Source organism: Haliotis asinina, chromosome 6, assembly GCF_037392515.1.
Source record: "Haliotis asinina isolate JCU_RB_2024 chromosome 6, JCU_Hal_asi_v2, whole genome shotgun sequence".
In the NCBI taxonomy this organism is placed as follows: domain Eukaryota; kingdom Metazoa; phylum Mollusca; class Gastropoda; order Lepetellida; family Haliotidae; genus Haliotis; species Haliotis asinina.
The window spans coordinates 18,471,430-18,488,549 of record NC_090285.1 but is presented as its reverse complement, the minus strand read 5'-3'; the positions used below and the strand labels follow the sequence as shown (position 1 = coordinate 18,488,549).

General features: G+C 44.4%; 1 protein-coding gene across 2 annotated transcripts in view; it reads left to right on the top strand.

Annotated features, from left to right (window-relative positions):
• Positions 1-16,772, top strand: part of LOC137287124 (carbohydrate sulfotransferase 15-like) — a 33,700-nt gene extending 16,928 nt beyond the window's left edge. Inside the window, exons 6-8 of one of the 2 annotated variants that reach the window (XM_067819264.1) lie at positions 14,827-14,977; positions 15,063-15,210; positions 15,393-16,772. In XM_067819264.1, coding sequence (XP_067675365.1) covers positions 14,827-14,977; positions 15,063-15,210; positions 15,393-15,574 — 481 coding nt within the window. In that variant the 3' untranslated portion in view covers positions 15,575-16,772. The remainder of the gene's footprint in view (positions 1-14,826; positions 14,978-15,062; positions 15,211-15,392) is intronic. The other variant, XM_067819263.1, reaches the window with a different exon arrangement.
• Positions 16,773-17,120: the final 348 nt, after the last annotated feature.

Sequence of the window (17,120 nt, the reverse complement as noted above, 5' to 3'; positions counted from 1 at the left end):
CAGCGTTATGTGTGTTTTTTCTGCATGTGTTATACCTGGGAACTGGTTTGTCTTTTTAAACAGGAAAGGCAAATGTTTTCATAAAATATAATATAAAGTAAAACTTGTCATAAAATACTCATTGTAGTTGTAACACTCTTTGTACTCATACCAAACCCTAATACCTTAAAATCTCAAGTCTAAGAGCTGCTGATACTAAAATACGCATTAAAGGAACTTCTAACTGAATTGACCGAAGATCAATCATCAAACTAAGTTCGAATTACCTTTTCCTAATGATTGCATAGACTATATCTGATCAAGGTTCCCAAATTCAAAATGCAAGTGGGTATTGACAAATTTCAACATGTGCGCCTTCCGTCACGTATGGAAACCTATTCATGCAGTAGTATAGGGAATGATAGTCCGAAAACACTTTTCAAAACCCCCTCTAAAAAGCCTCATTTACTAAATGAGGCTTTGGTGGGACCATTAGCTCTTGCTATTATTACCCCTACTACAAAGCCACGCCATCACGTTTACCGTGACTTGGCAGGCGGTAACACTGTGCCGTACGGTACGATCAATAATTCTTCTCTTACAAACCCCCTACCCGGCCCACCCCTCAAGTAGTATAAGTTAGGTTCGTCGGCTTTCATATCCACTTTATCTATGTTGTAAGTTTTGACCGACCATATAGGATCGGTGGCTCGCTTACGGCTATGTTATGTTTATATCGAGGAAACAGTTTAATGTGAACCGCCTACGATCTCTTTGGTGTTCATAATAAAGGCTTGCTGGGCTTTTTGTATTCCCTGTGCTATGTACTTTTTTTTCTCGTCCTCGCTGATAGCAGACTTACGAGACTTGGATCGAATATCTTGTTTCATTCCGTTATATTTTTTGAGTTCAGAGAGGATTGAACGAAACTCCTCTTCTGAGATCTTACTATCAGAGAGTGCCGTGGAAATACGCTCACTCACTGTGTTTAGCTTTGCTTCAGCCAGAACCTTTATCTCGTCGTGTTTCAATGCCTTACGATTAAGTCTGCGTGATACTAACTTAAGCGCCAACCCTACCAACCCTGTCACCCCAGCCGTTATTTCAATACCTAGCACTATAGGTGCAGCCACGATGGTGGTTAACAACCCAACGCCTGCCGCCCCTAGTCCCATGCTGGTTGCCATAAGGGTAGTGTCAGCCCCATCCACGATATTGAAAGCTCTATTATATTTTTTACATAGTGCTTTCCGCGTGTCACGGTCTTGTTCTAGTTGGCGTTTTACATCACATAACTGCCTCAAGCGGAACCCATCTACGGTTTCCAACGTCTTAGCTACTTCCTCTACGACTGGGTACAGACCCATCCTATAATATATATTTTGAAAGATATTTTAATTGGGGTTCAGTTAAAAATCTATCAATGTATTTGAAGCCTATAAGTTCTAGACTGTTAGTCAGGGTAATAGGTGAGAGGCTAATAGGATTTATTGGTATAGAATGAACCCCACTGAGGCTTATTAAGCGGTTTATAGGACCCGTGGTATCCTGTTGTATAACAATACGACAATATTCGCCTTTGTGTATGCTAAACCAGCCTATTGCCACCCCGGGTAAAATTTGGTGTCTTATTGGGCGGTCTCCATTGTCTGAATACTCAAAGAAGACTTCTATGATGAGTGTGAAAGGGGGGGTTATTATTTCAGGATTACTAAATGTTAATTTATTTTCGAATGGAGCCGATAACCCATTTATGCTACTTCTTATTAATGTCCTCTCCGGAATGAAATCCCCGACCCAGATACCGTTATTCCTAATCTTAGAGATACGCCCCACTTCAGTTAATGTGATATAAGGTGAGGTGGGTGTTAAGTTGAGCAGCCATTTAGGCTCTTTAAAATCTAATAACGACACCCGTTTGTACACGTTGTCTTCGAATTGTAGGATGTATAATTCACCTTCCTCACCAGGCTGATCGAATCCCTCCGTATCTCCCAGGTCGTTAAGTGTAGTGTTGGGATGATGACTGGTCATTATTATACTATTATGATATAATTTCCAACTGGTTTTCTGATAATAATTCAGGGGTTAACTTAATACCCATGAAGTGTATGTTGTCAGGCAGGAAGATATTGATTAGTGATATCTTGTTTTCTACGATCACGTTGACGCCCTGCAGACTGGTCTTGGAGTCGACACCCACCCGCACGTAAACGTTGCAAACTTGAAACTGGTGTCGTTTCACCCACCCGAGTTTGATCCCCTTCACGATCTCGACATCATTCCCCGATGGTTCCCCTAGGTAGACTTTGATGAACAGTGTTGAGTTTGCCGGTAGACTCTCTAGTATCTTAACCACGCCTTCGAATTCAGACACCAACTGCAATTTCACGTTTTGCATGGCCGGTTTACTCGATAGCATGTGGGCTGCTATAGTGTTGACTGGGCTGACGACTATGCTACGTCTCTGAGTTGGGACGTAAGCCACGAGCAGGGTTCCATTGTTCACGACTTTGTTTAGGTGGTTGTCTTTGTTATCCGTGAACACGTAAGGGGAGACGAGTCTAATATTGAGAAACCATTTGTTATCGGGTAACAACACCCACTTGTCATCTTCGGTGAAGACGAGCATATATGGTTTGTTTTTGACGACGGTAGTGCTCTCAACATCGTCTAAGTCGAACAGTTTACCCCCGAACGATGGGTATATTCTCCAGTTGTCATCACCGGTGTTGACGAGTGCGTACTTAGTGTTGGCTGTTGCTCCTGTGGTATCTATCATATCACTTAGGGCTCCACCGGAGGGGATTTCAACGCGTTTGTAAATGTTGTTTTTCAGTTGCAAGGCGTACGATTTACCATCTACTCCGGGAGCGTCGAAACCGCGTGTGTCTCCGAGGTCGGAGATCCCGATATTGACGCATTTTTTCACTCCGGGCCCTTGTGCGCTGGTCATGTTACGTGAAGCGTTAAGCTGAGGTATCCTATATTTACAGGATTATGATTTATATCTAACACCGATATTGTCAGCTCAGGTATGTTGCCCTGGGTTAATCTCTTATACTGCCGTGGTGAAAATGACTCGGTTCTACCGTCGTTGAATTTCTCAGTTTTCACCGGCACTGCTCTCAGTATAGTGGAAGGGTGGCCTCCTTGAATGTTATACGTTGTGCTCACCTGACCGAGATGAATGTATAGCTCTCGGTACGGTACTAGTTCGGGTAACTTCGTGCCTGTGACGGTTGTTGTTGGTTTTATCTCGTCAGGAGACATACCGAGTATCCTCGCTAATGGTCGGCCGAGCCTCAAGGAGGTTCTTCCGTTGTTGATTAACACCACTGTGCCGTTTGAGTCGTTCATCTTGAGTTCGGCTCCCAGGGGTTTGAAGACCTCGTCGTTTAGCGAGCACACGCTGTAGTAGCCGTCAGTTATTTGACTGCGAGTTCCACTGACGAACAGCTTATTGTTGCTGATATTAATGTTAGTCCATTGCGGTAGGTAGGTGATATCGCAGAGTGCGACTTCGAGTTGACCTGACGTGTTATCGATCGCGTGCGTCAGCTGAACGGCCTCACCGCTCGTTATCCCTGGAAGTGTTATGTACATATTATAATATATAATTTATATAATATAATATGGATTTAGCACACTTGAAAATCGTGGTGAATGCAGATGGTACGGGGTTTAAAACAACCTTTATTGATATCTTTGAAAAGTATGTCGTGTCCGTTAATAACGCGCAGGCGGTGGTAAACTGGAATCAAAACCCAATGCAGTTTTGGCAGAACCAACTCAACTTTGCTGTGTGGTGTGTGACAACAGGGTCGGGTGTGAAACCAGACTATGGTATAGACGAACTGAGTAAGGCGGTTATTTTGTTTCATATTTATTATCAAACGAGACGAATATTGAAGGAAATAAGTGCTCCTCTTCCCCAAGATAAAGCGTGGAGTATGACGAATAACCCCTATGATAGACGCGCTTATGAACGTATTTGTGGGGAGTTTGAGATTCCAACGAATAAAGACTTTCGCCTTCCTGGTGTGAACCATGGTCTCGGTATAGTTCTCGTGTACTTCTACAGGTCCGGAAAATATTATGCCGGTTCTAAAGATGGTTCATACAACCCAAACCGGCATACATTTACAGGCCCCACAACGAATGAAAAGATCCATGTCAGCTGTATAAAGCAAACCAGTCCTGATGCAGCCACAGCCTGGACTAAAATGATCTCAAAAACATCGAAAGGATTCACTCGTGCTGGTACAATACGCTTGAACGATTCGATTCGAACGTACGTGTGGGCGCTGTTGGGTGCGCAGTCGATGACGCGTTCTAACATCCTCGGTAAGGGAACTGCTTACGACGCTCAGACACAATTCGTTTCCAACGTTGAGGATGCTATCAATTCTCCAGTTGATCTCCCGAGGGCCATCGACCGTTACCAAAACGTGTTAGAATACGCCAGATCGAAAGTCAATTACGTGTTCGGCGTGGGGTTGTACATGGCTCCGAGTGATATGCAACTGAGAATAAAAAAAGTGGTGGGTTATAACAACAAAATAGTTATAGCCACGGCGGACCAAAAGTTGGGTATCAACCCCGATATTAACACCCCACATATCCCACACATCCCACCACGTGAAAAGGGTATAGTGGCGCCACCTCCGGAGCCTAAAATTCATGTGGAGGTACCCCCTGGGGGTGTGGGGGTTTCCACCACCTATCAACAGCATATTGATAATAAAACAGCCTTAGTGGTTGGTGGGGTAACTTTGGGACTTATTTGGTTAAAGATTTCTTAGCCGCTACGTACACCAGACCCGCCACGGCGACGATGGCTGCCCACAGGTTTTGACTGAGCCACATGGCAGTTTTAGACAGAGCGCTCAACAACCACGAGACGATGCTACCCAGTATGCCGGGAAGGGCTTCGGCGGCTTTACCAGCCAGTTTAGCTAGGCCTTCCCCGAGTTTTTTGATCCAGTCTTTAACACCACCACCACCGCCTGGAGTTCCACCGCCGCCGGCAGGCCCCACAGGGGTTCCTCCCACCAGTGACACCACCAGGGTTGATATGATTAAACCCAATGCAGTCAGAATGCTGGCGATGGTGATCCCTTGCTCCCGGAACAATATCCGAATCCTGTTGGCTAAAGTTGTATCTTCGTTCAGTATTCTATCGATTGTTTCCCGAATGCGACTGATCTGGGATCGAAGATGTTCACGATTCGAGGAAGCGGCTTCCAATCGTGTACGTCTCTCGTCTTCTAAATCGCGTAGTCGTTCATTGATACGACTCTTCATATCATCGTCGTCAGTTTCGGTGAGTTTGGTTTTTTCCCTAGCGATGTGCTCGTCGATTTCGTTCAGTTTCCCCATGTTGTTCACGAGTTCTCCACGCACGCGTTTCACGGCTTCGTCTAAGCCGCGCAGTTCCCTTACCGGAAAGTCAAATCCCGGTAACGGTTTGTCCCAGTAGGTGCTCAACAGTTTTTCTATGCTGTCCGAGGCTTCTGTAGCACGCTCTGGCGTCATTTCATCTATAGTGGTGAGGTGGGATCTGGTAGCTTGCAGATCTTCTTTAACGGTCTTAGGTATTGCACCACCGTAATCAGGCATGTTTAGATGTTCACGGATAAATTCAGCACCACCATTGCGGCTGGCTAGAGTTGACAAGGCCAGTGGTTTTTTATTGATCTTATTAAAGAGGTCAACCCCTGGGGCAGACTTAAGACGTAGAACACCCTTTGTATCAACAAAAAAATTCTTATGGTATATACCCTGTGGTTCAACGTAGTTTTTATCTCTTCTTAAACTTTCGTAATAATCATTTACCGTTGTTTCCAAGAGTTCTTGGCTCAATGGTGAACTAGTAAATGAGGTCTCTTGCTCATCAGATGCCTGGGCACTAGCGCCCCGCATATCATCCATAGGTATGTCTTCATCCATTAGTATTTAAATATATTTTATTTATATATAACAATGTACGGCAGAAAATTAGATCCTTTCAGAAAATTGAGAGAGCCATTAGGTGCCAGAGCCGTGCGACAGTCGGTGACTATAACCAACAATCCCAGCAAGATAGACCAGAATCAAACTCTGCTGGTTAGATTTCCAAACCTTGGTGAGAATGACCTCATTGTACCAGGCACTGTTCGACTGGCGTTCAATATCACGTTGACCTCCGACAACGACAAACGCGAGCTAGTGCGGAACGTGGGTCGAGCTATCATCAAGAAAACGACCGTCAAGATCAGCGGTAACGAGGTACTGAGCATCGACGACAGCGACGTGTTTCACTGCTACAAGGATCTCTGGAAAAGCGAGAGAGAACGAGTCAATGATGTGTACCAGGGTATCAGCAAATCAACCCGGGCGCGCATAGGATACGTCTTCACGACAGACCAGCAAGACAAGCTATCGGACGGTGAAAAGGCTATCGCTCTAGCATACGGGAATCGATTCTGCGTGCCGCTCGACTTCGAGTTGCTCACGGGACACGCGCCGTTTTACCAGGCCGCGCTGGGTGATAGACTCGAATACGAGCTCACGTTTAACGACTATAGCAAAGTAGTGCGTACGCCGAACGGTGATGAGGCCAGTTATGCCATAGACAACATCTCTCTGGAGTTCGACATGGTCACTAGCCCTGAGCTGGCCAGGCAGGTTCGAAACCAGTACTCTGGGAAGATGGCTATCCTGTACGATCGCGTACTGAGACATAGATCAGTCGTGCGAGATAAGAGCGACACTGTGTGGAATATCAACCTGAACGTGCCGGCGCGATCGATGAAAGGTATCCTGGTCGTCCCCGTGGAGGATTACGATCCATTCCGGAGGGACAGCGAGAAGTTTTTCAACCCCGAGATTGAAAAGGTGGAAGTTACCATCGAGGGCGTGCCCAACCAGCTGTTCAGTCATGGTATGAGACCACACCAGCAGTGGGATGAGATAAAAAAGCTACCAGTGGGGGATTATATAACAAAGGACCTGGACCTCGGCTCCGTGCAGATCGGTGAATACCTAACCACCAAGTACGCCCTATGGTTGGACATGCGGTCCACGGATGATGATAAACTGCACGGTAGCGGGCGCCGTATAGATAACGGCAGCGAAGGGATAACTATCCAGATTAATAAGAAGGCTCAAACCGCTGGTAAGTTGAAATTATATCTGTACGTTATTATGGACGCGCAACTTAATATAGACAATGGGAGATTCGTGCAAGCCATCTACTGATGGGGGAGACCCCCTGGGGTTACCCACTGACCCACACTGCGCTATCATATGCGGGCAGACTGGCTGTGGGAAGACCGTTTTCGTGTTGGATATGTTGGAGGGTTACTACAAGGATGTGTTCGATAACATCGTTATCATGTGCCCTACTCTAGGTATGAATAAAACGTACGCGCGACCTTGGGTAATGACGGACCCTGACGTACACAAAATCGACCCTGGAACACGCCTGCAGGACTGGTTGAAAGCTCTTCACGAGAAATTTAAAGGAGAACCGACGCTGTTTATACTGGACGACTGCAGCGCTAATCGTGAGATAACAAAAAAGAGAGACATGCTATCGTACCTGGCCTTCTCCGGCCGGCATGCAAATCACAGCGTCTGGGTGCTAACGCAGAAGTTCAACTCGGTGTTGAAAGACCTCAGGGAGCAGACGCGATGGGTGGCCTTATTTCACTGCAAGGATAGGGATTCGTTCGAGGAGTGTTTGAGAGAGAACGATGTGATGAGTAAATTAGAACGGGAACGGGTGAAGAAACAGCTCGCTGAAACTAAACACGCTAAGCTCGTGCTAAAGACCGACCAACCCGTGGCTTATATAGTATGCTAAGCAAAGCTAAGCAAAGCTAAGCAAAGCTAAGCTAAAGCTAAGCAAAGCTAAGCAAAGCTAAGCAAAGCTAAGCTAAAGCTAAGCAAAGCTAAGCATATAGCTATGATATTCGAAGTATTTGTCGTGTGCAACTTAACCTTCATTTCTCTGTGTTTTGTCTGTATCGGGTATTATATAGTTAAAACTAAATCTTACTTGTTATATTATAAGATGGAGTGTGAGGAATTGCTCGAACAATTGTCACCCGCAGGCCCCACTGATGACAAGCGAGAGAAACTGGTGGCGTTGGCTGTTGGAGGCAAAGCCAAACATTACTTTGGAGACTACACTCCAGATAAAATTAACAAAATGTCAGCCGAAGAAATCGATAAGCTGTACGCTAGATACGAGTCCCGGCTCGGAGCAGAAATGACAAAGACAATAGGATCGGCTATGACCCAGATGTACACCGGTATTGTATCACACTTCCTTCCCATTCCACCAGAGCGCCGACTTTACCTGTGGGAGGACCTCGAGAAAGACCCTTTTATCGAACACGCCGTGAGCTCTATCAGCTGCGGGCTGTACCACAAATATGGTATGTTGTTGGCTCCAGTGACGGCGGCGATTATCACGGCAAAACATTGCCAATTTGAGAGAAAGAATAATAATAATAGTATAGATGGATGCTGCACAGGAGGAGACCCCAGTGGATTCACAGGAACCAGTGACGGTGGAGACCCCAGTGGTGGTACCCCCAACAGTAACCAGACAGAAGAATCCTAAGAGAGTAGCTGCCGGTAAAAAACGGTGGCAACATAAAGTGACAAATCCAACCCGACTGTTGTTGGCTGTAGGTGTAACTGCTGCCTTGGCTATCTCGTGGTTATACACACGTGTGGAGGATACCCCCACACCCCCTGCCGGTGAGGTAACCCCCAAGCCGCCGGCAGGCCCCACTATTGATCCGCATATCATGTTATAATTTTAATATTTTTATATCATATACATAATGTCTGAGGGGAAAACGTTCGTCAACGACGCATACCACGCCACAGTGGTAGCCAGTCTAGCAGTAGGGTACGCTCGGTTGACTAAAATGGTGCTTAAACAACCAACTATCAAGCTAGATTTCAACCTGCAGGATATGGGTATGCTCATAATGAACCTTGGTATGGCGATGGCCACAAAAGACATCCTAGTAAAACAAGGAATAATACCTGATAATATAATGAAATAAATATAGGGATGGCCACGATAGCTATGATGGTCGGTGGGGCGTTAGTGAATGCCCTGGCATTTTCCGGGAGTAATTACCTCTTCTCGAAACTACGAGATGATCACGCGGCTGAAATACAGGAAGAAAGGAAGCGACACGATCTCGCTACTGAGAAATTACAAAGAGCACAGGCCGAGTACGCTAAAAAACGCCTCCAGAGGATTGATTTTATTAACGAACAACTCCAGCGTGAAAACCATGCCGTTCAAACATTCAACGATGTTGATGAAGCAATGAAAGAATACTATCTACTAACTGGTAAACAATTGGAACCGCTCAATAAACCCACACTCGCTCAGTACTACACACCATCCAAGGGACAAATGAATCGTGAACTGGGCTTCATAGTGTTGGGTATAGCAGCTACTGCGTTGGTTGCGAAGCAATTAAACTAAAATACCTATATAAGTAAACATGAGACCCGCTCCATACCGATGCGAATATATACTTATGGGGAAGACCGAGGCCTGTGGTAGGAAATGCAGGAATCAGGGGTTCTGTTGTTTCCATATGGGAAGTCCTAACTACACGTGTTCTGTGTGTGGTATCGGGGTTAAAGGGCACTACTGTTTATGTAAAGCTCACGGAGCGAACGTAGTCAGACATCAACTCATATACGAGAATAAAAAAGGCTACATAAAAGAACGTAGGCGACTGCTCAAGATAAAATCCAATTAGAGATTGGTTCTCTTAGGTGTAAACATGTCTACTGTACATTCTTGAATATGGAAGCCTATCTTACGGTAAAACAATTAAAAGCTATAGCAAAACAGCTTGGATGCCGGCGTTATTCAAACCTGGGGAGAGCCGGGTTAATCGAATTGTTATCAAATAACCAAACACTGATCGATGCCTACATAGATTCACACAAGCTGTTGGAAGACTTACGAGAATTGTGGCCAACAAACCGAGTTTGGTTAATAAGTGATTACAAGAAATAAAATATTTTTTATCAAGAGTGGAGGAGTTACCTCCCCTTACTGTGAACCAATTAGACATTAGTTCTCTTAGGTGTAAACACAATGACTACTGTGCGCGAGCTGAAGAGGGTCGCAAAACAGAGAGGTGTTATCGGGTATTCTAGAATGCGGAAGCCAGCATTGTTGAGATTACTAGGTTTAGAAATCCCTCCTACAGTAAAACAGTTAAAAGCTCAAGCGAAACAACTTGGGTACACGGGTTATTCAAAACTGGGGAAAGCCGGGTTAACCGCATTGTTATCACATACCCCAGTATAAAAAGGGTATCTGCATGAGTAGTATAGGGAATGATAGTCCGAAAACACTTTTCAAAACCCCCTCTAAAAAGCCTCATTTACTAAATGAGGCTTTGGTGGGACCATTAGCTCTTGCTATTATTACCCCTACTACAAAGCCACGCCATCACGTTTACCGTGACTTGGCAGGCGGTAACACTGTGCCGTACGGTACGATCAATAATTCTTCTCTTACAAACCCCCTACCCGGCCCACCCCTCAAGTAGTATAAGTTAGGTTCGTCGGCTTTCATATCCACTTTATCTATGTTGTAAGTTTTGACCGACCATATAGGATCGGTGGCTCGCTTACGGCTATCGCCCTCGTGTTCCCCCGGCTGGTACAGATACCTCACTAGGGCCCTATCCGGTATCTGTTTCTCCTTTCCACGCAATGGAGCAGACGACTCTGCTAACACTGATTTTAGTTTGATAGCGTCTGCCGGTTTCTTACCAGTGAGCCGGGTTACTTCATGGTTGATTGCCGACACCACCTCGGGTAACCTCGCTACCCATTCGGTCGATCGTTTTCCAGTGGTTGTCATTTCCCTAGCATATTGATGGCCGAACAAGCGCTCAGCCAAAGTCCTATTAAATCTCTCAACTATAGCTTGGCTGCGATGGGCTCCGGCCGTGCCACGTCTGACCTTTGTATCGTGTTTGGTTAGCAGTTGTGAAACAGCACCCATGAACTCCCGTCCGGGATCTACTTGCAGCTCTGTTGGCCAAGTCAGCGGGCTGCGTTTGTATATGCGTTCTAATCCTTTGGCTACTTTGGCCGAATCTTTCGTGGTCAAGGGTTCGGCTTCCTTGTAACGACTGGCTACGTCCACTACGGTTAAGGCATACTTGTACCTCTTATCATGAGGTAGGAACAGTAGGTCTGCCTGGTGAATGCTATTAGGTATGTTAATTCCGAAACTCCTTCTAGGTACGTAGCGTGGCGCCGGCAAATAGATCTGCCACAGGGCTTGTTTTTCAAGCCACGCTTTGGCTTTCTCTGGTGATACTCGTGCCATTTTAGATAGCTTATCTACTGCGCTAGCTCCTTTCCAATATCCACGCGGGCTGTAATAAATAGCCTCAAATTTTTTCATGTCCATACGCGTATGTGTTTATACCATCAATAGCTATCCAACGTTTCGTGTCCATAGGCGATAGGGACGTCTTGTTTATAGTCAGTCCGTATATCTTATGTCCATCACTTCTAAGCGTGTTCATCTTATGCCTAAAGGTACGGGTCTTGAACAGGGCCTCCTTGAATCTGGCGTGTTTGATGTGTTGTTTCACCACATACTTCTTAACCCCTTTAGCTTTTCGGATCTCACTATTGTCGGCTTTCAATATGGAGTACATCTTAGGCCTCAAACCTATGTACTCAGCTATTGGCGTGCCAGCACACTCGTCCTTCATCTTACCTAGGACCTTTTTATTTACCGTGCTGTGTATAGTATGGGTCTTAGGATAGTCGCTGGTGTCGTATAAATCGATGTGTTTTTTCATATCCTCGTACACGTCCTCGGTTCGAATCTCCATCAGCAGGGAATCCGTGTCAGTGTACAGCACTTCGCACCTGTCGCCGTACTGTTTCTTGAGCTCGTTGTAGTAAAAGTCGTACATCAGGTGTTTGGATAAATCGAGGATACTCATCCCAACGTAAACAGGTCGGTTGAATTTTATGTGGCTTTTCTTCATGTGTATGGCAACTAGGTCGTCTGTGAATATTTTATTACGGTTGAATGCCGGACTGGCTATCAATTTCCTGAGCTTGTCTTCCTCACTAGATCTAACAAGTTTCACGGTTACGCGTTTCCTCAGGTTTTCCATAGTCTTACCAAACACCGAGTTGTTCATGAGCTTGTAGAGATTTTTCTCAAAATCACTGGTGGCTTTTTTTCGTAGGTCTGTGTTCATTCTGATGTAGGGCTCCATCCATGGGCTCTGGTCGAACATGAGCACCCTGTGTATTTTGGTCAGCCTCATACCCAATGACAGGTACAGCTGTAGGTTGCGATAGTGAACTATGTACTTGGTCTTATTCATTAAGTTAGGCACGAGTTTCTCAACGTCCGCCACACGACCACCTGACAAGTTATGTTGGTACTCAGACATCCAGTCTGTGTTAACCTTCATACGTTCGGGTGCAAGGGGATAGCTGTTGTGCGATGCGTGTAATGCCTTGGGATACTCTAAGTCAACTTCGAGGATATACCCTTTGTTCGAATCTGGTGCAATGCTCATAACATCAACGTTTGGTACCCATTCGAATCCTCCTGTAGGTAGATACTGGCTCATGGCCCAGCCGTACAGGTTATTTGCGTCGAGGTAGAGAATGTGATTGGTTGGTTTGTTAGGATCGTAACCTTTCACGTATTGATTATTTGCTTTAGCGTATCGTTTGGATGCCATGGAAATCCCACCTCGCAAGCCTTTCTCAATGAATAGGTGCATGTCATAATCTGTGAGCAATTCCAAATTAACTCCTGTCTTTTTAAGCAAGGCGTCCCACGACAGACCTGGGCTGGTGTAATACCATGCGGGGTCGAGTTTATACTGCTTGAAACATGTTTGCCGAAACGTCTCGAACACGTCGGCTAACAGCAGTACATCTGTCCTCAAGTACAGGTCGTGATAATCGCCAAGGTTCTTACAACCAAGTTTATTCCATACGTTAATCGCGTGCGAGTAATCGTCTCGTGAGACGGACGCCTCATTCAGTTTGCTATAAAAGCAGTCGATAGGAGGTAGTCTGGTCTCTGTGAACTTAGCCCAGCTATCCATGTACTCATAGGGGTACACACCCTTCCTCATAAGCAGGTGTCTAGTCTCGGCGTCTGTGTATCGATCGGTGATAGGGAAGGTATTGTTGGCCTTGACCAGACTGTCGAGTGACGACAGGAGGAATTGAAATGAGTCAATGAACCTAAGTCCGTTTAAGCTGAAGGAGATGTATCTCTCCATGTTGTTTGGGATGCACGATATATTACCATCGATTTTCGCGATGGCCTGCATGATCAAGTGAGAGTCGTATCCTCTCAAGTTGTGAAAAACAACGGGGATGTTTATTGTCTTAGGATTGATTTTAAGCTTGAGGTTGCACGCGTTGTGAGCGGCGCCTCTATACTTACCAGTTATGTGGCAGTGATCTCTCACCGAATCACCGTTAAGTGGCGAGTCGCACACGTGACAGTTAGTGCTACTGGCGTGAGCTAGCTTGTCGGCTCTGGTCATACGCATTGGAGCGATTTTATACAATGCATTCCTAATAATTTTTTCTTCCTCCTGCAAGCACTTTAGAAACCTTTCAGCCGCGTCAGGACCCCTATACACTACCGGAGCTTTCGTTTCCCCGTCACAACGGACGACAATGTATCCAAACGAACAGGCTTTATGCTCTTGTGTTTTGTGTGTGAAACTCCCACTAGTGGATGATTCCCCTACAACTAAGGCTTCGAAGTCGGCGTATATGATATAAGGCACAGACATTTGATTCTTGTGGTTACTGAATTTTAGGATATTTTCACCTTCCTTAGGCATTTCGACTCGTATGGCCGTCTGCCCCACACCTTGACAATCATCCCGGTGGGATTCTAATAAATCAGCTCGACTGAAACCGTGTAGACATCGTACACAAAAGTGTTTTTCCCCAGAGGGGGTTTTGAAAAGTGTTTTCGGACTATCATTCCCTATACTACTCATGCAGATACCCTTTTTATACTGGTGAGGTCTACAATTACTGAAAATATTACATGAGTGTGTTCGTGTATATTGAGGCATCGTATACAGTCCTGGAACGACTTTTCTTATGTCAAGTCACTGTTTGGTTCAAAACAAATACCCATACAGTGGGCAATGACTTCCCCTTAGGTTTTACCTGACAACTTGACAGTGACCATGGATTCCGAAGCGGTGAAAGATGTTCCTGATGTCATTTTTGACATGGACGTCACAAGCGTTCACAGACTTGCTAGTGGAATATGCATAATGGCCCAAGTTGAGAGATCAGAAACTGTCTTCGCGATTAAATTATAAATGACTACGTTTTTGCTGTAAAATTGGGGTACATATTGATGACTTCTACTTTTTAACCCAGTGAGTTGTAATTTTGTCGTATGCTCCTGTAACGACAATCTATAGCATCCCTACAGAATACCAAAGTGAAATATCAGAATACTGAAGAACTTGAACATTTACATGGCAATTGTAATTTTACAATTTTACAAACTGAACTGTTCAGTTCAGCTCAACCTGATGAGGGGGCTAGGATAAGCCCCGAAACGGCGTGAAAATAAACCCAAGAAGTTGCTATCCATAAACATGTCATGTATTACTATGCCAACTTCTAAATGCCTTTGAAGAATCACATTGAACATTTACCCCGATCAAGCATTTTGTGGTGCAACTTCATTAAGGAACAGTTGGTGACTTCTATATCTCCTAATCTTACGCACAGGACCACAAGCCTCCACCTATGATATGATTGCAGGTTGTATTCTGACTACATGATGATGTATGGACGTTCAGCTGCAGATTTCCATGAAGCTGCCCGTCAATCTATTCAGGTCGAAGAGAACTGCATGAAGAATCACACTGTAGAGCAATGCCTGTACAGTCTGGACATAGGAAAACGACTTCGGGTATGAAAACGTTAGGATTCTAAAGGATGTTGAAATGACAGATGCAACAAAATTGATGCCTTTTACAATGTCTGTTCTTTTTCAGACTCGTATTTTCCTTGGGTGCTATTCAGTCTACATGCGAGAATGGCTGAAGGTTTTCCCCAGAGAGCAATTCCTTATATTGCGAACAGAGGACCACGATAAAGATCCAAAAGCTCGACTAAGAACAGTGTACAACTATTTGAAACTAAGTGAGACCTCATTTCTTTTGTTTCCACTCCATAAATGTCGTTCTTTGTTAACCTAACAGAAAGTACAACGGAGTGCTGTTCGCTTGGGATAAGTCAGCTTGAAGGTTCAATAGATCCGTTCCAATACTTAATGCATATCAAACCGACAGGAAAGATCATAATCTGCCTTACTGTATTTTCAGATTATACTGAAGCTTGGCTGAGTTCAATCGCCAAATTAGGGCATAGGCGGGTAAGTAATAGGAAGTTAAAAAAGGGACCTATGCTTGAAAAGACCCGTGTCTTGCTGGACAATTTCTACAGGAGATACAAGATGGATTTGGCAGATCTACTTCAAGACAAGAGATTTCTTTGGTTGACATAGACACAGCTGAAGAGAATTAAGTGTGGAAAACCAACAAGAAAGTTTATGTGATCAACTACAAATAACGCGATGGTCTCACCATAGGCAGGTGAGTTTGTTCACCCAACAGAAAATGGGTACCCAGTGAGATAACTCACTTGCCTGTGAACCTTCTAGTGCCTCACGGGCAGCTTCTGTTATCAGTAATAATCAAAATGTGTGCTATAGACAAAACGAAAATGGGTTTTCTCCTGTACGTGTCGTTCACTTCCTTTCTTCATCATGATTATGCGTATATATGATATACGCCGCAGTGTTCACTGATTCTACTTTTCCTCCACATTGTTGATGTTGGTTGCTGGTTCTCGTCGTCGTGGGCTCAAGCTAAAACATGACTGAAATATTTTCTACTTCACAGTACAGAACACCACTGAGAAATCTTCCCCAAAGTTTCAGAATAAATCGGAAAATAAAGTATCCTGAGATTATGTTTTTGTGGATGTTTTTAATTCTATAAAGCACTTCAAGTCGGGGGTCATCTCAAAATGTATATATTTTTAACAAAATATCTTTAATCCTCGCAGTGACACGGTGTGTGTGTGTGTGTGTGTGTGTGTGTGTGTGTGTGTGTGTGTGTGTGTGTGAACCTGTTTGCGCGCTGTCCATCTTTGTGCCCCACGTCCTAATGGTGGTCCGATTCTGATGCAAGTAAACCGTAATGAACGTCTACACTGGGTAGAAATGGAACCAGAGACAGTGACATAGGGTTCTGTTCTGCAGACAGACTGACAGATGTTTTATTTCAGTCTTGCCTTACAGAAAATACACATACAAATATACTTATAAATTATAACATACAAGAGAGGCACCCTTTTAAGGATTGTGGGAAAGCTATAATACGACATGAGATAACATATTACAAACACGAACAAGGAATAACAACATCGTTATATGCAATATATCATCTATCCACATACAACATGCTTTCTTCTCTGTAAGATAATTGACTTACAGTGTTATACCGGCCTATCTACATCTGTCTGCCTCTTCGTCAACGTCGCTTCGTTGTGAAAGATTTAGTAGAACTCTTTCTCACTGAAAACCAAGACTTTCGTGAGTTGATATTATATTTGTGACTCATTATTTGGCATTGTATTAGAATCTTCTATTGTGAATCTTCGTGTCTTACTCTGTGGTTAATACATATTACTGAATATTTTAGACTCGTCAGTGTTCTATTTTGCTGGTTCCGAGGGATTTCTTACACCTTTTGCCACGGCAAAATATTAACCGTAACACCAAACACAATATGCCTTCTTCTCAATAAGACAAAAAAGAATCACGTTTTGGCAGTAATATGGTGTTTGAACAGCAAAATTGATTTATCATCGTCACAAAGATCAAATGAGTTGGGATAGCTGAAACAGACATAACAGACATCGTATAAACTTCAACGCAAATCATCACACACAGGTCGATACAACAGAATGTCTTTCATTCATCGGCAAATGAACCAGTGACCAATGAAAAATCTTCGTTACACTTGAGTGCACAACCACCGGCTCTA